This window comes from Populus trichocarpa, chromosome 4, assembly GCF_000002775.5.
Source record: "Populus trichocarpa isolate Nisqually-1 chromosome 4, P.trichocarpa_v4.1, whole genome shotgun sequence".
In the NCBI taxonomy this organism is placed as follows: Eukaryota; Viridiplantae; Streptophyta; class Magnoliopsida; order Malpighiales; family Salicaceae; genus Populus; species Populus trichocarpa.
In genome coordinates, this window is record NC_037288.2 from 976,634 (window position 1) to 999,527 (window position 22,894).

Consider the following 22,894-nt stretch of genomic DNA (forward strand, 5'->3'; position numbering starts at 1 on the left):
CCAGAAATATTAAGTCTGGTTCGACCATAGATCCAATAGCATTCAGTCTTGCTACTTAACTAGACTCAAAACACTTAAAATCACACTTTATGTTTTATTTTACATTTTAAAAAAAAAATGATTGATTCTCCGAAGCGCCGGTTAAAATGCTAGATTGATTATTCAAAGTCGTTGGCTCTTGACTAGTCACTATGAGAGTTTTTCAGATGTGTGTAGATGGAATATATCCTGTAGAAAATTTGAGATGGGTTTCACCTGCCTATCATTTTTTAGGGAAAAAAAGGGCCTTTTTTTTAGGCTAACCTTTATAGATTTGAGTTTACAGAATCCCTTAAATGTAATTAAAAAATCAGATGGAAAATTATGAATTTTTCTTTTAGGCTATTTATTTGGCGTTAAACGTGTCTTTCATTGGGCTCAGCTCTATCCCACTTCTACTAGAATTCTTGCATGATTCAATTATTACAGATTTATAACTGAATGTTCAGAACTATCTCAGACTTGCCTGTAACAAATCTCCATCATTAACACCACAATCTCTCCCTGAAATGTTTTTGTTAATCTTTAATGCATAATTTTTTGGTTTTCATGATTTTTCTACCAAGATTGAAAAATTCAAGGTTTCTGTGTACTGTAAAACTAGTCTTTTTTAGCACAAGATTTTAAGCTATGCATAGTTGCTTATTCCCCCTCTCATTTTTTTTAGCAGAAAAAATGAAAGAAACTTTTGTTTAAAACTTATAGCCTGTAATGAATTAATATATCTTTGATATGTTTGTTTAAAAGCTTATGATTAAAAAGGCTAAAGACAAGGTAATAACGTAACGCATCTAGACTTGGTAGGATACCGATCTTATATGACAACGACACGAGTCTGCCTTACTTTTAGGCCCAACATTCTTGTATGTATTGAGCCTAAGTATATGTGGGCTTGACGAGGTACTAGACTGAACCTCCTTGAGTTCAACTATGCACTGAGCCCAAATACACGTGGTTCTAACAAGATGTCAAACGTAATATTCTTGAATTCACCTATGTATTGAGCCTAAATATATGACCAAATGCTAAATCCAACATCCTTGGGTTCAGCTACGCGTTAAACTCAAAAGCATATGAGTTTGACAATATATCAAACTCAAACATCCTTGGGTTCAATTAGGCACTGACCCTAAAGGCATGTTGTTTCGACAATGTGTCAAACTCAAACATCCTTAGGTTTAGCTACCGCTAAGTCCAAGTGTGTTTGAGTTTGGCAAGGTGTTAGGCTCAAATATTTTTGGGTTCAGTTACGAGTTGAACCCAAGTCTATATGAATCTAGTAAGGTGCCATACCCAACTGCTTTGGGTTTAGCTATGCGCTGAGCCCAAATGCGTGTAGGTCAGGTAAAACGTCAGACCCAACTACCTTGGATTCAATTACGTGTTAAGCCCAAATGCATGTGGGTCTCACAAGATGCCAGGTACAACTATCTTGGGTTCAGCTATACGCTGAGCCCAAAAGCATATGAGTCTGCCAAGGTGTTAGACCTATCACCCTTGGATTCCAAACTCAATACATATTGAGTTGATAATCTTTTTAGATTTCATATTGGGTCACATGGATTTATTTGTTTATTCATATGTCTTGTAATATAAAATGTTAAAGGTCAAGAATGATCATTTCCCTACATCCCTAGGTGCATAAAAGTCTCCACATGACCTATTATATTTCTATCAACATTAATTTTGTGTAAGGAATATTTATTATTTATTAATGTTGTGTAAGAGATATTTATCCCTCATTAATGATATAAGAAAAAAAATAACGCTCCAACCTCTCTATATTAAGCAACATGACAAAGTTCAGAGGCTATATATACCTTATGAACTACTTAGGTAAATGATTCACAATTTTCCTATTCTATGTTCATACTCTTATTTTACAGAGTATTTATCCTATATAACTAAGAATAAATACTATTAATCTTAAGAATTTAAAGTTCATCCTCTCATTTATTATAATCCCTTATTAAAAGTCATTGATTTTATCATTAGAGGATTCCTAAATCCCACTAAAAAGAATTGTTTTGTAGGTGCTGAATCTTTTATCACCAATCATCAACTTCTTCAACTCTGGAGAAGGAAAACATTAACATGAATTTTCGATCACTCTTTATCTAAACACTCAAAAAATCTTTATTCCTAAACATATTGGATTTTAAAATATTATCGACATGTTTCCAAGAAAGTGTCGAATACTTGTCACAAAATATGAAAATTCCAGTCCTTTTCCATGTTAAAAAAGGTTCCTTTTTGGTTTTTTTTTTCATGTTTAGAGGGTGTTTGAGAAAGTGGTAGCGGTTGCTTTTTAAAGTGTTTTTTGCTTGAAAATGCATCAAAATAATATATTTTTAAAAAAAATTATTTTTGACATCAACATATCAGAACGATCAAGAAACACTAAAAAAAATTATTTTGAAGCAAAGAAAAAAATAATTTTTTTAAATTTTTTTTAAAAAATATTTTTAAAACCCAAAAACAAACAAGTTTTAGCTTTTTAAACATTATGCTTCAAAACTTTGAAAATATCATTCATTCCTTGTTAAATGCAGAGTCAGTCCTTTCCCAGGTCCACAGTTACCTTTCTTCTTGCACTTTATTCTTTTCTCGAAGAGGAAAACGAAAGGACATATAAATTAAGTAATGCACAAACACACTCATGTAAAAATTAACTAAAAAAAGGCTGGTATATAGACTATAGGACTAGAAAATTAGGAGGCAACTATCTCCTTGTTCAAAATATTTGGATAGTTTTTTAAATTGTTTTTTATCTGAAAAAATATTAAATTAATAAAAATTTTAAATCATTTTAATATATTAATATGTTTTTTTAAATAATTTTAATTTAAAAATCCTTTTATAAAAAAACATATCACGTGTTACCAAATCACTTGGACATGGTAGATGGTAACTCTAAGTATTACATCTGCATTCATTATATTATCCTAAATTTGTCTTGATAGAATTACACAGAGGAGGACTCTTCAGTTAGATAGTGTTTGACACTATGGTTGGAAAGTTAAATTTTAAAAAAAATTATTTTATTTTTATTTTAAATTAATATTTTTTTGATATTTTCACATTATTTTAATTTTAATATACTAATATCAAAAATATTTTTTTAAAATAAAAAAATATTATTTTAATATATTTAAAAATAAAAAATATTTAAAATATAATCACTATCACACTCTGAAATAACCTCTTAAAATTTATTTGTTCTGCATCTTAAAAAGTGTTTTTAATATGCTGATATATATTAAAAATAATTTTTAAAAATAAAAAAAAATATTATTTTAATTTATTTTTTTAAAAAGCATTCTCAATCACAAATAAAAGCTGCCTTGATTATAAGGTCTTCTCAACAGGTCCTGCGTATGCGAACCTTGCCAGGAGTATAGAAAAATAAAAGATGAAAATGTGGTAGTCAAGTCAATTACTTTCGGTTGATGTCGCAAATTACGGGCCAAAACCATCCCATCATGATAACAAACACTATACAGTCAATTTATTTTAAACAGCCGTATTGAAATGACACTTTTTTAAAAAAAAAAAACTCCACTTCAGCAATGTACTTTTGCTTTTGTTTGTCTTAAATTATGGGTTTTAATGAGAAAAAAATATTAAACTCTATATTATGTTTTAAACCCAATTTCTAAGACAGATGAACCTGATATGATTTAATAGATTTATTTAGTAATTTACTGATTTAGCTTTTGATCAAAGCTAAATTTTAAATTAAATTATATTAAATGTGATTTGGTGTCTTGTAGTTAAACTAGTTAAAACCCAGTTTAATTTTTTTATAAATAATATTATTTTAACTTAAAAAATAAATTTGTATTTGTATTATATCTGCATTTGTTATACTATTCTAAATTTGTCTCGATAGAATTACACAGAGGAGGTCTCTTGAGTTACAAGTGGGTGCTGCCTTGACTATAAAAGGTCTTCTCAACAGGTCCTGCGAGTCTGTACCTTGCCAGGAGTATATAAAAATAGAAAATAAAAATGTGGAAGTCAAGTGAATTACTTTCGATAGATATGCTAATTATGGGCCAAAACCAACCCAGCATAATAAACAAACACTATATAGTCAATTTATTTTTAATTAAAGTAGCCTGCCGTATTGAGATGACACTTTTTTTAAAAAAAAAAAAAAACTCCACTTCAGCAATGTAATTTTGCTTCTGTTTGTCTTAAATTATGGGTTTTAATTAGAAAGAAATATTGAAACCTATATTATATTGGTCTAGTATTATTAAACCTGTCTTTACTAGACAAATAAATTCAACATGATTTGATAGGTCAACTTAGTAACTTATTTATCCAGCTCCTAATCTGAGTTGGATTTAAAATTAAACTACATGAAACTTGACTTGATGTATTTCAGGTAACTCAATCAAAATCCAGTTTGAGTTTCTAATTTTTTTATAAAATGATGTTATTTTAACTTAAAGGAAAACAAATCTCAAAATGAATATGATTAAGTTGGCCCAATTCAACCTAAGTTAATTTATCTAACTTGTAACCTAAGTCTTAGACTGAGTTATATATCAGATTATAAAGTGAGCCGAGTTTAATATCTTTGTGTCGGTATATAATGAATGTTTGTCGATGACTTGCTAGGTATGGGCAATATTGGGACTATCTTAGTTTCCAATTTAGTTTCTGTCATGATTTATTTGAGTCTTAATAATATCCATGCCTTGCATTTTCTATGTTATTAAGTGAAATCTGTATATTATTGTTTGCTTGTTGCAGACCTATCCTTAAACTTGTTTAAATTCTTTTTATTAACATCAATTTTTCTTCCTATTTGGTGCGAGTTTACCATTCATGGAGATAGAGAATGACACTGGGTACCTTTTTTTTCAAAAAAATATTTGGATGCTTTGCCCACCATAGAGGTGGCTTGTTAATTTGGATTTAATTGTAATAAGTAGAAGTTTAGGGTGTGGTTTTGGTGCTTTGATAATCTTAGAGACTATTTTATATTCTTATGTAAAGTCTATCTTGTGCAGGTTGGACCAAGCATAAAAAGGACCATATATTTTGCTATTTCTTAAGTTTATTTGATATTTGTGCTTGGGAGATTCTACAGCTCAAGGCCCATTTCCAATTTTTAATGGCGCCGCCAGGTACAAAGTAATAATAGCTTTGACATTTAATAGCCAACTAAGCATTGAAGAATTCTCCCGATAATAGCTTAAAGAAATATTTTTAATAACGTGGTATTGAATTTAGTTAATAACATTGGAAGCATGTTTTTTTTTTTTTTTTCATAACATTGGAAGGAGTTAATTAGAAGATGAAATATATAGAATTCCTCCTTTGCACAAAAAAATACAAAAAAAACATAGAATCTTGCTGGATCAGACTTTGCTATTTAGCACTTTATAAACCCTTTATTTTTGTATTTCTAAAACGTTTATATATATATATATATATATATATATATATTTATTTCAAATTATATTTTTATTTCTAGATTATTTTGATATGCTGATGTTAAAATTAAATCTTAAAAATAAAAAAATATTATTTCAATATATTTCTAGTTAAACAAAAAATATTTTAAAATACAACTACTACGATAATACTAATTCTAAGATAAGTTGAAATACTGCAGCGAATCCATTTCAACAAGGCACATGTGAAGAGCCAATCCGATATCAAACTAAGCAATCACGATTTTTGATAATATATAAGTAGGGTTCAAGTCCTAGCATCAAGATTTTCTGCTAGCAATAACAGAAACATCCTGTTTGTTTTCTTCTTTTTTTGGATGAAATCCTGTTTGTTTTCTTTCTGTTCCTACAACAAAGTAAACATATTCAATGGTTATTTGTATACAAACAATCCGACAACCAAGCAACCTCAGTCTTTTTTTTTTAATTGATAATTAATTAGTACTGTCATGTATCTATTTGCCAGATATAATGTATCTATTTGCTAGAAACTATACTATTATTAGAAATTTGTAATCATGTATCTATTTGCTAGAAACTATAACATACCCCTTAGATGCATACGTGAAGATCTCTAACATATACCATCTTCATAAAGGTCGAATTCAAGAGACTCGAGAGTCATTATCGGCGACAATTCTCAGCCATCGACAGGCCGGGGGATAACACCAAGCCCTTTGCCAGATATAATGCGTAATACTACTCCTAGAAGACGTTCGGCACCATTTGTGGCTGGACTCGTAGGTGGCGGTCTTCTCATCATTTCGAAATTGTGGCGCAAGTCTAAAACTACCAAGGAGGATGTGGAAGTTCTAGCAAAAATGCCTATTAGGTTTCCGTATGAAGATCTACGTGTTGCGACTGATGATTTCGCGGAAAGAATTGGAAGAGGAGGCTACGGATCTGTGTTCAAAGGAGTACTCGCTGATGGAACTAGAGTTGCTGTGAAGTGTCTGGATAAACTAGACAAAGGAAAGAAGGCAGTTCTAACAGAAGTCGAGACAATTGGAAACCTGCAACACTCTAACTTATTGAGGTTGATAGGATTTTGTTCAGAGAAATCATACAAGGTTTTAGTATATGAGTACATGAGTAATGGATCGTTAGATACTTGGATTTTTCAGAATGATCAAAGACCTTTCCTTGATTGGCAGACGCGAAAGAAGATTATACTTGACATTGCAAAAGGGCTTGCTCATCTCCATGAAGAATGTCGACAGACCATAATTCATTTCGATATAAAGCCGCAGAACATTCTGTTGGGTCCAAATTTCAATGCCAAAATCTCTGATTTTGGGTTATCTAAGGTCATCGATGAAGGAACGGGACAAGTACAAGTTTCAATGAGAGGAACCCCTGGATATATTGCTCCAGAATTGTGTAAGCTACCACCAGGACGTATCACGGAAAAAATTGACATATACAGCTTTGGAATTGTTCTCCTGGAAATAGTTTGTGCACGAAAAAACGTAGATCACTCGCTGCCAGAATCTGACTTCCATTTAGTTAGAATGCTGCAGAATAAAGCTGAAGAAGACAGACTAATAGACATTGTGGAAAATGTAGATGAATGCATGCAGAGTGATAAGGAGGAAATGCTTAGAATGATAAAGATTGGTGCTTGGTGCTTGCAGGATGACCCAGAAAGAAGGCCTCTCATGTCAACGGTTGTGAAGATATTGGATGGTGTAATGGAGGTAGATACAAACTTGGTGTATGTGTTCTCACATTCACTAATAGCTTCTCCCATTGCTAATCACCACATTTCTTCGGCACAGCTGCCAGCATCTGTTCTTTCTAATCCCAGATAATGGCATTGTAAATCTCTTTCTTTCTTTTTTTCTTAAAGAAAATTCATCAAGCTTGTTTCATAATTTGTACTACTTGTCCATTATAAAATTCATCTTAATTGAGCTAAGAAAAACTATCATCTTAGTATTGTTAATTTTTTTTCTAGTAAACTTCATTGAGACATTCAAGTGATGTTTGGTAACCGAGAAAGAAGAATTAATAATAGGAACAAGAGTAAAAGTTTCATTTCGACTTAAGTTGAATTGATTTTTTGGCTTGTGCTAAGCCGCCGTGGTTTGTTCATTTTTTTCAGTCAATTTTTTTTTTAATGAATAATAACTGAAAAACTTTTAAAATATTTAAATATTGACATATTAAATAACATATATTTTTCTTTTAATATTAAGAAGGTGATATATTGAATCAATCAGAGCCAATAATAATTAACCTATAAAATTTATGATTTGAGGTATGAGATCATGATAAAACCATGAAACTTACATCGTAGAAAAACTAAAAATTTTAATTATAATAAAACAAATATAAAAAAAATGTTGACCAAAGTAAACTTATATTGGTCTTCGGCTCAACGTCGCGGATCCGGCCAAAGGTTTTTGGACATAAGATGAACAAAGTTAAGGCGATGCTAGGATTTCTAAAGAAGTAAAAGAAATTCAAGACTCGGGTCATTGAGTCGATTGAGTTGAATAATTTTTTAATACCATAAAAAGACAACTTAGTTTAATAATATTAAAAACCAAGTAAACCCAGATAAATCTCTTACACCCAGCTTAATATTTTAAAATCATAACTCGTGAAATCTCCAACTCGTACTCAATTAAAAAGCTTAATTTCCAACCAAAAAAGATACGCCCATAAAAATAGTGTCAACTTGTGAAATATGGATTCACAATTTTCAACTAATTAAATGTTGAAAGAAAAAATTAATCATACAAAATGATGAAAAAAAATAGCAATTATAAGTTAAAAAAAGGCTTGCGCCCACTCGGGTCAACCCATCAAATTCACAGGTCAGGTAACTCGATACAAATAAAAATGAAGAAAATCATGAAATTTAATTTTTAAAAAAAAAACCATCGTTAGCTTATAAAATTCGTTACCTAGGCCATTTGACTTAAAATACTGAATATGAAAAAAAATCATGAAACTCAATTCTCAGCAAATCAAATATTTAAAGATGAAACTAAAATAAAAAAAATCAACCACGCGAAAGGATCCCAAAGAAGAAAGAGTAATTAAAAGCAAAAAAAAGGAAAAAAAGAAAGAAGATGTGAGCCCACCTAAATTAACCTGTCAAACTCATAGGTAAGGTCATGAGAACAATATAACCTAATAGAAAGGAAAATGAAGAAACTATAAGATCTATTTTGTAAAAAAAAAAAATCAATGTCGAGTAATGAGATAAAGAAAATAAGTTAAAAAACAGATATTAATATGTGTTAGATTATAAAACTCGTGTCCCATGTTAGCTTATAAATCAAATGTCAAATGATAAAATTGAAAAAAAAATAATTATACAAAATGTTCGAAAGAAAAAAAATTACAAAAAAAAGAATGAGGATCAAATTAAAAAAAAAACAAATGATGAAATGAAAAGAAAAACTGACTTCATAAAATAATTAAAAGAAGAAACCACCAAAACACTGATGACTGAATTAAAAAAAATATAATTTTTTTTATCAAATGATAAAATTAAAAACAATTGAAAGTTTATAAAATGGGTAAGAAAAAATTTTAGAAATAAAAAGAATCAAGACCAAATTTTAAGAAAAAATAAATAAATTTAAATTGAAGGATGAAATTAAAAAATTGTCAATAGGCCAAGGATAAAAATTACAAATATAAAGAATGAGGATTAGTGTGAATTTCAAGGGTGGAGATAGAAAAGAGAAAAAGCAATTGCCCGCGACCATCCGCCGAGAAACAACCAACATGCATCATAGCTTAAGGAAGAGGATGTCGTAAGGAATCCAATAACATTACAAATTGAAGTTTTTAATTGCTAGAATCATTCACATGCGCCACTTAAAGACGATGGAGAAGCTGACACTTGCAACGAATACATCAACAACTTTTCTCATTTTTATTTTGTTTTATTTATCAAATTACAACATTGTCCTTAAGACCAAATAATTACTATGAAAAAACCTATATGAAATTACACAAAAGCCCATGAAGCCATTCATTGAGAATTTTGATTCTAAAGACAATTGTGCCATTTCACTATACTTATAAAAGTAAAAACCAAAAATACCCCTTGACAATAGGCAAGTGTTTTTATTTTTTTTGCTTTTAAGGGTATGCAAGTAATTTAACTGTGCAAAAAAATTAGAAAAAGACCGAGCTACCTCTTACAAACAAAAAATGACAAATGGATCCTGTGAAAAAAATCATTTTACCCTACGTTAAAAACTTAATTAATTTTTTTTATCAAAGATAAAAATATCAATTCACGATTATAATCCACAATGAATGAAGGCATGTATGTAGTAGTTTTCCCACATGTTTTAAGTTTTTGTAATTAAAAGAGATTAAAATAAGGATAAAGAAGAGTGTAAAAATAAAAATAAAAATTAAATCTAGTTCTATTTCTATAAGGAAAATGCAAATTGTTTTTTAAAAAATGTCATATTATTACCAATTTTATAATAATTCATTTTTAACTAATTTTCATTTTAGTCTTATAATGTTTAGAGAAAGTTGTTTTGATCTTTTTACTTAATTTTTTATAAGAAAGTTCTCAATTAGAAGCTATTTGGTCCTTATATTATGTGCAAACTTTACTCCTTATTTTAATTTTCCTTTTCAATTAGACTCTGACACTATATTTGTGTTTGTAAACATATTAAAACAATAGTTCTGTATTTTTATTCCTCCCATCTTCATTTAAAAAAATATATATAAAAGGAGAGAAAAAAAAAAGAGGTTCAACATTATGAAGGCAAACATTTCTTCAATTTGGAGAGAAACGGGGTGAAAAGTTTGCTTCGAATTATTAGGAGTTTTGCCCTTGATTTTATTTTAAAATCTTACCTAAAGAAATAGTAAAGGATATCAATGTAGTTTTCTTCTAATATATATTCCTTTTCTTTTCTTTTCCTTCCCTTTCCTTCTCAGTAGAAATAAAGAAAAAAAAAAAACATCATAAATATAAATCAATTAATAAAAAAGCCTTTAAAAATCTCTATAAATAAAGGGTCTCACCTTACACACACACACACACACACACACACACACACACACACACACACACACACACAGGAAAAGAATTTGCTTTCAAACTCAAATATTTTTTATCTACACTTCAAGTTAAATAAAACAAAAACATTTCGCTCTTCAACAAAATATAAAATCATCAAATCTTGTTCTATAATATACTTTTTAATTCATGTTTTAATAAAATACAAAATCTTTACTTGATTTTACAATTAAACCAAGCCAAAAAAAAAAAAATTCAAGAGAAGAATTGATGATTGTTTCATTCTTTCATAAGAACATCTGAAATAAAAATTGTACTTATCATATATTTTAATAAAATCAAGTATTTATTAACATATATGTATATTAATTTGTTTAATTTCTGTTACTCAAATAAAATTCAACTGGACACGCATTAGTTACAGATCATGCAATCATGTGTACCAATTTTCCATGAGCAGAGGAACAGAACTATAAAATGTGTAGAGGCTTGTATTAGTATTTGCAGCCACCGCTCTGTAAAAGTACAGACGCAGTCCAATTTTCTACAATTGTTATGTATTTGTACACCCAATCCAAAGACCAAATTAAGCAATCAAGTTGACCCAGCACATTCCAGGTCACTATTTCATTCCTGCTTTTTTTCTCTTTTCCAAAACAACAAAGCAAACGTATTTAATTGTTGTGTATTCAAACAATCCGACAACAATTCAATATCCTCAATTTTATTTTATTTTTAATTTATTCCTGCCTATTATAAAATAAATATAATAATATTAGAAAAACTTAATCATGCATCAATAAGCTAGGAACTAGAATATTAAGCAGTTCTGTTCCTCTGCATATCAAAGATCTTTGTCCACGGTTCTAATAAAATAAAAAAACTTCAATTAAAAACTGTTGACTTTAAGGAAAACACTAGTTTTATATCTTATCAGGTTAAAAATCTATACATTTTAGTATAAAAATATAAAAAATAAAATAAATTATTTTTTTATTTAATATTTAAAATATGTCTTTATATATAAGTTTATAATTCCAGATATTAAAAAAAATAAAATAAAAATACTTTTGATATTTTTGAAATATATGTCAAAATTTTTTGAAATTTTACAAACTTGTTGCAAATCCTTGCAATATTTTTAAAAAAACATGTTAAAATATTTTAGATTAAAAAAAAAAAAAACTTATGTGCTTTTCCTTTTAAAATAAAAATCAAAAAATAAAGAAAATTCTTCACATCACAGGAGGTCATATCGTATTAGTAATATTTGTCGTGTTGTGGACGGTTTCTTGAATATATTCTTTATAAAAAAAAATATTGAATATTATATATAAGAATGTTAAAAAAATGGTAAATTAAAATTTATAAAATTGCCTATAGCTTTTTAACGAGATTACTCACAATGATGTTCCAAATTATTTTATTTGTATTTAGGTCCTCAAATCAGCATTATTCAAGAGGTTCAGTCATGCATATGAAAACTGAAGTGGACAATTATCAACATATTAATATGGTTGAGATGTAAATAAATAAATAACGTGTTCTTGGCAGCTTGACCTAATTCTGATGTGTTGAATATATTCTGAATTGTGGAATTTAGTAGCGAGTTAAATGGGTCTTCCTGTGAAATATACAATGCATAAGCAAGTTGTCCACATGGGAAAATATACAGGGCCAGGATCATTTGTTGTTTTGTACAGGATGAAATGTAGCCGTTGATGTGCATGGACGACAGGCTCTCATGGTATAGACTTTTGACTTTGCTAAGAAGTCCTCTCTTGTAACACGACAAGGAATATTAAAATCATTTTTGAAGGATTCATGGAATTATATAAGATAACAAAGATGAAGGGCAAATGCGAAAATTATCTTTGAAGAGTCATCCAAATGGGAAAACTCATTTATTTCCTTTATAACGCAATCCCTCTGGTGAGTGTACTCGTTAATAAAGTGTTGAGCTGTTGCCGATGAAGTTATTTTTCTATCCCAAAATACCCTTTTGACTATATATTAAATTAAAGAAATCCAGGGGTATACGGTTATTTTCTTAAAAGCTAGCAAAGCTTCTTAAGGTATTAGCCATCATAGAGCCTCCAAGGACCGAATTATGATTTCTTAAACTAAAGGGACTAGGCTGTTATATCACTAAAAACACAGGGACTAAATTATTATTTATTTATGATATTAAAGAATTGAAGAATTTAATACAGGCGAGATTCTACTTCTAAGTTTTGTCCTACTTTGGATTAGGGGATCCCTTCAAAGCTGCCTTTTTTTTTTTTACAGATAAGAAAAAAAATAATTAAAAGTGTTATGATTTCAGAAGTTTTATCTGCTACTACTAGAATTTGTTATATGTCACGAACTTAAAAATAAATTTCTTATGATTTGATTTAAGATCTAAGTTATGAGTTATCCCATCTCTAGAACGAGTTATAACAATGACGTGGGATGCGGTGGCTCTGGTGAAAAAAGTGGGGCAGCCATATACCTTATTTCCAAGAAGGTGGAGGAAAATCGTTCACTGCCTTGTGAGAACTTTCAACGCAACCTGTCCTAATCACAAAGTCGGTTCCCTAAGCGTGTTGAACTTTCCCTTCTCTTCATGACTGACCTCTGAGCCAAGCTTAGCCCAATGAAAGGAAGAAAGATTGCTAATTGGACTTCAGACTCCTCCTTCTTGTTGTTGTTAAATAAATTTCATCTGCTTCAATGTCTGTGATAATATTACTTGTGCATTTATCTTCTTTCTTGGTCGCTCATTTATTCATATCAGGTAAAGTCGAGAAATCTATTTCTGTTTCCAGCTCTGATTCTTCAACTTATTTTATTAATTGAGTTGTTTTTATGCTATGTTATTACTAGCAGGTGTTGTTTCAACAACATTTACAATAACAAACAAGTGTAGCTACACAGTTTGGCCAGGCATTTTCTCACGTGAAGGTTCAGCAGCTCTCTCCACAACTGGTTTTTCCCTTGAAAAGAATGAGTCAAGGACCTTAACAGCACCAGCTTCTTGGAGGGGGCGGTTTTGGGGCCGCACGTACTGCACCGAAGACTCGTCAGGAAATTTCTCCTGCATCTCAGGCGATTGTGGCTCCGGCAAACTAGAATGTTCAGGCAACCCTGGTGCTCCTCCTGCAACGTTGGCAGAGTTTGCGATTGGTGATTTTAATGGCCTTGATTTTTTTGATGTTAGTGTTGCTGATGGCTTCAACCTGCCTTTGCTTGTTGTGCCTTCTCGTCAGAACTGTACAAGCACTGGATGTGTGGCGGATTTGAACGAATCATGTCCGTCAGAGCTTAGGGTTACCACTAGTACAGAAGGCAAGACTGCGGCATGCATGAGTGCGTGCCAAGTGACTGGGTTGTCGATGTTTTGTTGTACTGGTAATGCTACATGCAAGCCTTCTTTGTATTCTCAATTCTTCAAGACTCCCTGTCCACACGCTTACAGCTATGCTTATGATGATCAAACTAGCACCTTCACTTGTGCACCCACCGATTATCAAGTTACATTCTGCCCAGGTAAATATGCCGTTCTCCAATTTGTGTAGTTTTATTAATTTGGTATTTTGTTTCTGATCATTTCAACATTTAGAGGTAGTTTTGTGCATCTGAAAGTCGGTATAGTGTTCACAAACCATGAAGTTTAAGTTACCATAAAAGCTCAAAGTAGACTGCAGATACTGCTAGAAAATACATCATAAGAATGAAGACCTGTTTAGTATTTTAGCAGTTTTAAGTAAATGTATGTTGGGAACTTGGGATCCATGTACGAGTATGGCTATAAAAAAAGAAAATTACAGAGCCATGCCAATGATGGGAATGAGAACATAGTTTCATTCTATCATTTCTTTTCACATAAATCCACCATCTTTTTGGTTCCATAATGAATCTACTTCAAAATCATTTTGTTTGGCAGGCAACACAACGGTTATTACAGAAAACAATTCTCGTCCATCACCAGGGGAGATAACACCAATTCCTTCACCAGAAATAAGGCCTAATACTACTTCAAGGAGACAATGGGTGCCAATTATAGCAGGAATTGTGGGTGGTGTTCTTGCCATCATTTCTTTTGTAGTTATTATTGTTTGGAGGGTTAGGTTGAGCAAGTCTAATGATACTGAAGAGGATGTGGAAGATGATTATATAAAGCAAGTTCCAGGAATGCCTGTCAGGTTTTCGTATGAAGATCTACGCGTTGCAACCAATGATTTCAAGGAAACACTAGGAAGAGGAGGCTTCGGGTCTGTATTCAAAGGAGTACTTGCAGATGGAACAGGAATTGCTGTGAAGCGTTTGGATAAATTAGGCCAAGGAAAGAGGGCGTTTTTAGCAGAAGTTGAGACGATTGGAAGTGTGCACCATTTTAACTTGGTAAGGTTGATAGGATTTTGTGCAGAGAAATCGTATAGGCTTTTAGTATATGAGCACATGAGTAACAGCTCATTGGACAATTGGATTTTTAAGAAAATACAAGGATCTTCCCTAGATTGGCAGACACGAAAGAAGATTATACTTGACATAGCAAAAGGGCTGGCGTATCTTCATGAAGAATGCCGGCAAACCATAATGCACCTGGATATAAAGCCGCAGAACATACTCTTAGATCCAAATTTCAATGCCAAAATCTCTGACTTCGGGCTATCCAAGCTGATTGATAGGGAGATGAGCCAAGTTCAGCTCTCAATGAGAGGAACCCCTGGATATCTTGCTCCAGAATGGCATCAAGAATTAGGTCGCATTACAGTAAAAGTTGATGTATACAGCTTTGGAATTGTTCTCCTGGAAGTAGTTTGTGCACGCAGAAGCGTTGATCACTCACAACCAGAGTCTGCCTTCCATTTGCTTAGAATGTTGCAGAACAAAGCTGAATACATTTTGAAATTTTTAGACGAATATATGCAGAGTGATAGAGATGAAATTATCAGGATGATAAAGATTGCTGCTTGGTGTTTGCAAGATGATCCAGAAAAAAGGCCTCTCATGTCAACAGTTGTAAAGGTGTTGGAGGGTGTAATGGAGGTAGATTCAAACCTGGTGTATAAGTTTTCACATGCATTGGCACCACCTCCTGTTGCTGATGACTATATTCTTTCAGCACCGCCACCAGCATCAGTTCTTTCTAATCCTAGATGAGGTTGTAAAGATCTTTCATTTTTGCTAGCGAAAAAAATTATCAAACTTGTCATCACTTAAACTACTCTGGTCTCTACCATGTCATTTTAACCAACGCATATGTTGTTTTGAGTGACTGATTTTTGTAGTAACATTCATAAATTATGATTTGAGGAGTTGTTTGAAGTTGTAAACCAATCATCAATGAGCTGAGGTAACAAAACAGTTGTTCTATGGGCTGTCAGGTTCAATGATGTTATCAGGTAACATAACAGATTCGATCATTGATAAGAACCCCAAGTGATTCATTCGCTTGGACGTGCCTGCCTCCTTACAAAAGGCTCTTCAACTCAGCAAATTGTGGAATTTATGTGGCAATACGTTATCGTGATTGTTTTGATTATTGGACTTTGATTTTCTTTCAACAGAGCTCTCGAGAGCGAAACTCTTCTTTAGGCAGAGGGAGTATCACCGCAATGCAGATTACTTGTTGAATTGCAGAAACATCATTTTCAGGACAAATATAAAAAGATAAAAATCACATCTTGTTGCACCCACATGACGTAAGTGTACTGTAAACTCATCAAGGATAAGGCAAAGGTTGGATCACCACAAATGATCAGAAATGTGGAGACCACCTTACAATTGCATTGGATAGAATAGATTCTTTAGCTAATCACCTTACAAAAATAAAGTTGTAATTTTGAATGGAATTAGGAGCGTAATTGTACCCAAGATTGAAGAGACAATGCCGATTCAAAATCAAATTAAATGATTATTGAACAAATTTGCATAAAAATTAAGCGCATAGACATAATTAAATGTTTAATAGGCCAATTTGATTTAATCATAGGCCCAAGTAAAATTTTAATTATGTTTAAGAATTAATTTGGGTCAAATTAAATTATTTAATTAAGTGCAAATACTTAATTATACTTTAAATGGATCAAATTAATTTTATTTGGGACTTAATTGGTGAGAAATGAAGTTTGAAAGCCTAATTTGGGTTTAATTGAGAAGATTGAAATTTTAGAGGACCAAACTTAATTTTTACAAAGTTAATTGGTTGGAATCAGGGGTAAAATTACAAGATAATAAAAGTTTAAGGTCAATTAGGGGTTAAATTAAAGAAATTCACAACCAATGATCTTTTTGAAAGAGACATCGAACTCTAGGAACTCAATTGATTGAAATTAGGGGTGAAATTAAAGATAATTGAAAGTTTAATAGTCAATTTGCATAAATCCAAGACCAAGGATCAAAATGAAAAAAATACTAAAATTCAGGGTTGATAAAATTAGAAGTTTTAGGCCAATTAAGGATGCAATTGAAATAGTCAAAAGCTTGAAGGACTAAATTGAACTTTTATCAAATCCCTCAATTAGATCCCTAAATCCAAAACGAAGGCATTTTGAAGATAAAAAAAATAGAAAAATCAGATGATGCATTGTTTGGTTACTATTTATCACCCCTACCTTTTACCCGAAATAGTTGCTCGGGTGACTACTTTTCAAGAGCATTTAATACTTCTTCTCCCTACTAAACCGGAAAAACCATGCACCGCCATGGTGACTTGACATTTTACTACACCTAAAGTAAGTCTCGCTGACCAATGACCCCTATGGCTGCCACAACGCCGCTCTAAAATGGCCAACCTGACCAGCTTTAACATCCTATTTTTGACAGATCATGATGACACCTGTGAACTAATGGTTGAAATCCTTTCCAGTTGAATCAAGGGTCAAGATTTTTCCCTAATAAATACAAAATATTTCTCTTTCACCCCATATCAATAAGTGTGGATTCCCAGTATTGAGCATGGAGAAATCAATGAGCAAAGTAGGGAAGAAATAATTTTTAAAGAGTCATCCAAATGGGAAAACTCATTTATTTCCTTTATAACGCAATCCCTCCGTTAAGTGTACTCGTTAATAAAGTGTTGAGCTGTTGCCGATGAAGTTATTTTTCTATCCCAAAATACCCTTTTGACTATATATTAAATTAAAGAAATCCAGGGGTATAAGGTTATTTTCTTAAAAGCTAGCAAACCTTCTCAAGGTATTAGCCATCATAGAGACTCCAAGGACCGAATTATGATTTCTTAAACTAAAGGGACTAGGATGTTATATCACTAAAAACACAGGGACTAAATTATTATTTATTCATGAAATTAAAGAATTGAAGAATTTAATACAGGCGATGTTCTACTTCTTAGTTTTGTCCTACTTTGGATTAGGGGATCCCTTCAAAGCTGCTTTTTTTTTTTTACAGGTAAGGAAAAAAAAATTAGAAGTGTTATGATTTCAGAAGTTTTATCTGCTACTACTTAGAATTTGTTATATGTCATGAACTTAAAAATAAATTTCTTATGATTTGATTTAAGATCTAAGTTAGGAGTTATCCCATCTCTAGAACGAGTTATAACAATGACGTGGGATGCGGTGGCTCTGGTGAAAAAAGTGGGGCAGCCATATACCTTATTTCCAAGAAGGTGGAGGAAAATCGTTCACTGCCTTGTGAGAACTTTCAACGCAACCTGTCCTAATCACAAAGTCGGTTCCCTAAGCGTGTTGAACTTTCCCTTCTCTTCATGACTGACCTCTGAGCCAAGCTTAGCCCAATGAAAGGAAGAAAGATTGCTAATTGGACTTCAGACTCCTCCTTCTTGTTGTTGTTAAATAAATTTTATCTGCTTCAATGTCTGTGATAAAATTACTTGTGCATTTATCTTCTTTCCTGGTCGCTCATTTATTCATATCAGGTAAAGTCGAGAAATCTATTTCTGTTTCCAGCTCTGATTCTTCAACTTATTTTATTAATTGAGTTGTTTTTATGCTATGTTATTGCTAGCAGGTGCTGTTTCAACAACATTTACAATAACAAACAAGTGTAGCTACACAGTTTGGCCAGGCATTTACTCAAGTGCAGGTTCAGCAGCTCTCTCCCCAACTGGTTTTTCCCTTGAAAAGAATGAGTCGAAGACTTTAACAGCACCGGATTCTTGGTCTGGACGGTTTTGGGGCCGCACGTACTGCACCGAAGACTCGTCAGGAAATTTCTCCTGCATCTCAGGCGATTGTGGCTCCGGCAAACTAGAATGTTTAGGCAACGGTAGTGCTCCTCCTGTAACGTTGGCAGAGTTTACGATTGGTGGTTTTGATGGCCTTGATTATTTTGATGTTAGTCTTGTTGATGGCTTCAACCTGCCTTTGCTTGTTGTGCCTTCTCGTCAGAACTGTACAAGCACTGGATGTGTGGTGGATTTGAACGGCGTTTGTCCTCCAGAACTTACGGTTAATAGTTCTGATGGGAAGATTGCGGGGTGCAGCAGCGCGTGTGAGGCCTTTAATTCACCGCAATATTGTTGTACTGGTGAATATGAAACACCTTCGACTTGCAAGCCTACTTCTTATTCTCAGAATTTTAAGAAAAAGTGTCCAAGCACTTACACCTATCCTTATGACGATAACACTGCTACCTTCAGTTGTGCATCATCCGATTACCAAATTGTCTTCTGTGCAGGTAAATTTACCATTTTTCAATCTTGTAGTTTTTTGAGTTTGATATTTTGTTTTTAATCATTTTAATATTTAGGAGTGGTGTAATTTGTTTGATGAGAAATTAAGAAAGCCTACACAAATAGAAGTAGAAGTTAGTTTACCACAAAGACACATTCTATATATATTCTACTACACAACGGCGGAGGCAATGCAAAAACTTGGGTGGGCTCTAGCCAGATCAAGATTTTATCAATATTTTATGATTAGTTTTATGTAAAAGAAATTTATAATTCTTGATTAAGTTATCAAAAAATTCTAAAAATTTATGTGGAGTATTCTAATATGATGCTTTAACTTGGTTTAAAATTTCAGAATTTTTAGAGAAATTCAGAAATTTAATAAAAAATCACAATTTGACCAGTTTTACGTTATTGGGTGTAATTTTCAATCCGACCATCAGATTGAGCTGAAATTTTACGAGGGATCTTAAAATATATTGAATAAAACCTGGTTAGAATTTTAGGATGAACAGAGTTTGGTAGTGCTAACAAAAAAAAAGACCGCCGAAAAAAACAAAACGACTCATTAAGGATAAAATGGTTATTTGCTATTAGAAAATAAAATAAATCAATTTTTCATTCCTTTTATATGTTGCCGTTTGGGGAGAAGCAGAATAGAAAAAGAAAGAAAAGAAAAGGCGAGAAAGAAAGAGAGAAAAGTAGGGAAAAACATTAAAAAAAATCCAAGAAAAAAAATAAAAAAAGTGAAAGAATAACCTTGTAAACTTACAAAGTCCAACTTATAAAACACTAACCTAAGAAAGAATCAAGTGAAGAAAGGAGGAATTGATAGAGGGAAAACATTTAATTACTTTGTTTTTCAGTTAACATGAGATTGTTATTTTATTTCGGTTGAGGGGTTGTTACAATATCAATTTAGATTCGATTATAGATGAATTATATTCTACAAAACATCAAAGGATGTAACTTCAATTATTTTTACTTTCACTTTAATTTTATGTACTTTTAAATTTATTTTTTAATATTTTTTATAATATATTTGAATTAAAACTTTACTGTTAATTTTAAAAATTCTTATATATAAATTAATAATTTATCTTTAAAAAAATTTATATATGAAAAAATTACTGGCTATGCCCTTGTACTACACGTTGAAAGAAATTATAGCTTACACAATTCATACATCTGTTCTTTGACATGCTTACATGTCCATCACAGGAAACAAAACTGCATACAAGTCCGTGACAAGTAACATGACAGTTTTCTTCAGGACGTACCGAACCGCCGGCGCCATCACCATCTGTGATAATAGCACCAAGCCTTTCCCCACAAATTAAAACACCACCAAGCCCTTCGCCACAAGGGATAACGCCACCAAGCCCTTCCCCACAAGAGATAACACCAAGGCCTTCTCCAGAAATAAGGCGTAAAACTCCAAGAAGTTTGGTACCAATTATAGCGGGAGTTATAGGCAGTGTCCTTCTTATCATTTTTTTTGTAGTGATTTTTATTTTGAGGGCAAGATGGCGTGGGAAGTCTGAACAAGATCCACAGGATGTGGAAGATGATCATATAAAGCATGTTCCAGGAATGCCTGTCAGGTTCTCATACCAAGAACTATACGTTGCAACTGATAATTTCAACGAGAGACTTGGAAGAGGAGGCTTCGGGTCTGTATTCAAAGGAAAATTGGGAGATGGAACACAAATTGCTGTGAAGAGGTTGGAGAAACGAGGCCAAGGAATGAGTGCTTTTTTAGCAGAAGCCGAGGCAATTGGAAGTCTGCACCATTTTAACTTGGTGAGGTTGATTGGATTTTGCGCAGAGAAATCCTCTAGGCTTTTGGTTTTTGAGTATTTGAGCAACGGATCGTTGGATAATTGGATTTTTACGAATGTAAAAAAAAATTTCCTTGATTGGCAGACCAGGAAGAAGATTATACTCGACATAGCAAAAGGGCTGGCTTATCTTCACGAAGACTGTCGACATACCATAATACATCTTGATGTAAAACCACAGAACATTCTTTTGGATTCAAGTTTCCATGCCAAAATCGCTGATTTTGGGTTATCCAAGCTAATCAATAGAGATATGAGCCAGGTTCAAATCTCAATGAGAGGAACACCGGGATATCTTGCTCCAGAATGGCGTCAACCATTAGGTCGTATTACAGTAAAAGTTGACATATATAGCTTCGGAATTGTCCTCCTTGAAATAGTTTGTGCACGCAGAAATGCAGACCAATCACAACCAGAATCTGCCTTTCATTTGCTTACAATGTTGCAGAAGAAAGCTGATCATCAAGATGGAGTAATAGACATTGTGGAAAATTTGGATGAATACACGCGGAGTGATAGAGAGGAAATAACGAGGATGATAAAGGTTGCTGCTTGGTGTTTGCAAGATGACCCAGAAAGAAGACCTCTCATGTCAACAGTTTTAAAAGTGCTGGAAGGTGTTATGGAGGTAGATTCAAACATTAATTATCGGTTTTCGCATGCAATGATATCTTCTCCAGCTGGTAACAACCATATTTCTTCAGCAGCACCTCCAGCATCTGTTCTTTCCAATCCTAGATGATGTAGTTGTAAGACTCTCTCTTCTGGCAGAAGTAAAATCTATCATGCTTCTTATCACTTCTGCTACTTTTCCATGCTATTGTATGCTAACCACAGCTTTTTTAGCACTTGTCTAGCAATGTATTGACATGTCTCAAGTAGTTTGCCGGTGTACTGGAGTATAGTCTTCAGAATTTTCAACGTTTGATTATTCAAAGTCGTTGGCTCTTGACTAGGCACTAGGAGAGTTTTTCAGATGTGTGTGGATGGAATGTATCCTGTAGAAAATTTGAGATGGGTTTCACCTGCCTTTCATTTTTTTGGAAAAAAAGGGGCCTTTGTTTTTTTTAAGCGAATCTTTTATAGAATTGAGTTTAGAGAACCTCCTATACAAATCTTTGTTAAAGAATTAGATAAAAAAAATATGATTTTTTTTTAAAACATATTTTTTATTGGGCTTGGCTCTGTCCACTTCTACTAGAATCACTACCAGAAAACCGGAGAAAAGCAACGGAATTACCGACGGAAATATTCCGTCGGTAATTTATACCGACGGACATAAGTCCGTCTCAAAATCTGTCGGTATATACCGACGGAATATGTCCGTCGGTATATACCGTCGATTTCACCGACGGAATATACATTTTGTCTGGAAATACGCAACGGCATGGTGACGTCAGGCGATTTTACCAACGGAAAGTACCGAGGGATTCAAAATGTGATAGCCGTACAGTGATGTGGCTATTTCACCGACGGCATCACCGACGGAAGGAATCCGTCGGTGATTCCGTCGGAAAAAACCATTATATGCACCCATCTGCCGACACTCTCATCCTCTGTTTCTCCTTCTTCTTCTTTCCCATCCCACCTCTCCCCTCCCAAACTGCAGCCAAACACCCATCCCAAACTCTCCACTATTCTCAACACGAGCACTCAAGTTTCTTATATCTTGTACGTGGTCACAATATCCGTTTCTTGTAGATTTTATCATTTTTTTGTAAGTAAATCTATCCTTTTTAGTTTTAATATTTAATTGTGAATTTTATTGTTTTAGTATATGTATTTTGTTAACGTTTGTACTTGTTTAATTGTTATTTGTCAAAGAAACTTGTAGTATGAATGTATAATTTTGTAGTTGTTATAGGTTGTTTTAGATTTTGTCAAATTA

The 22,894-nt window shown here is 32.6% G+C and overlaps 4 protein-coding genes across 8 annotated transcripts in view; all 4 read left to right on the forward strand.

The window, feature by feature from the left end:
* LOC112325758 (PR5-like receptor kinase) overlaps positions 1 to 15,846 on the forward strand; it is a 95,639-nt gene extending 79,793 nt beyond the window's left edge. For 2 of the 3 annotated variants that reach the window (XM_024599145.2, XM_052452379.1), the window contains exon 4: positions 14,913 to 15,846. In XM_024599145.2, the coding sequence (XP_024454913.2) occupies positions 14,913 to 15,669 (757 nt within the window). In that variant the 3' untranslated portion in view covers positions 15,670 to 15,846. Of the gene's footprint in view, positions 1 to 13,163; positions 13,301 to 13,392; positions 14,053 to 14,449 lie in introns of those variants that run through there. The other variant, XM_024598444.2, reaches the window with a different exon arrangement.
* Positions 6,106 to 7,419, forward strand: LOC18097394 (G-type lectin S-receptor-like serine/threonine-protein kinase SD2-5). Its single transcript, XM_006383867.3, has one exon. The coding sequence runs from the start codon at positions 6,200 to 6,202 to the stop codon at positions 7,319 to 7,321; it is 1,122 nt and encodes a 373-aa protein (XP_006383929.2). The 5' UTR covers positions 6,106 to 6,199; the 3' UTR covers positions 7,322 to 7,419.
* Positions 13,177 to 22,894, forward strand: part of LOC18103610 (PR5-like receptor kinase) — a 32,500-nt gene continuing 22,782 nt past the window's right edge. The window contains exons 1-2 of one of the 3 annotated variants that reach the window (XM_052452382.1): positions 13,177 to 13,300; positions 18,410 to 18,501. In XM_052452382.1, the coding sequence (XP_052308342.1) occupies positions 18,486 to 18,501 (16 nt within the window). In that variant the 5' untranslated portion in view covers positions 13,177 to 13,300; positions 18,410 to 18,485. Of the gene's footprint in view, positions 13,301 to 18,137; positions 18,502 to 22,894 lie in introns of those variants that run through there. The other 2 variants (XM_052452380.1, XM_052452383.1) reach the window with 2 other exon arrangements.
* Positions 20,520 to 22,077, forward strand: LOC112325757 (G-type lectin S-receptor-like serine/threonine-protein kinase SD2-5). The gene has a single exon (XM_052452384.1). The coding sequence runs from the start codon at positions 20,759 to 20,761 to the stop codon at positions 21,746 to 21,748; it is 990 nt and encodes a 329-aa protein (XP_052308344.1). The 5' UTR covers positions 20,520 to 20,758; the 3' UTR covers positions 21,749 to 22,077.

Excerpts from the sequence above, each read along its gene's own strand:
- LOC18097394 (XM_006383867.3), top strand. The coding sequence starts at position 6,200 with ATGCGTAATACTACTCCTAGAAGACGTTCGGCACCATTTGTGGCTGGA.
- LOC112325757 (XM_052452384.1), top strand. The coding sequence starts at position 20,759 with ATGCCTGTCAGGTTCTCATACCAAGAACTATACGTTGCAACTGATAAT.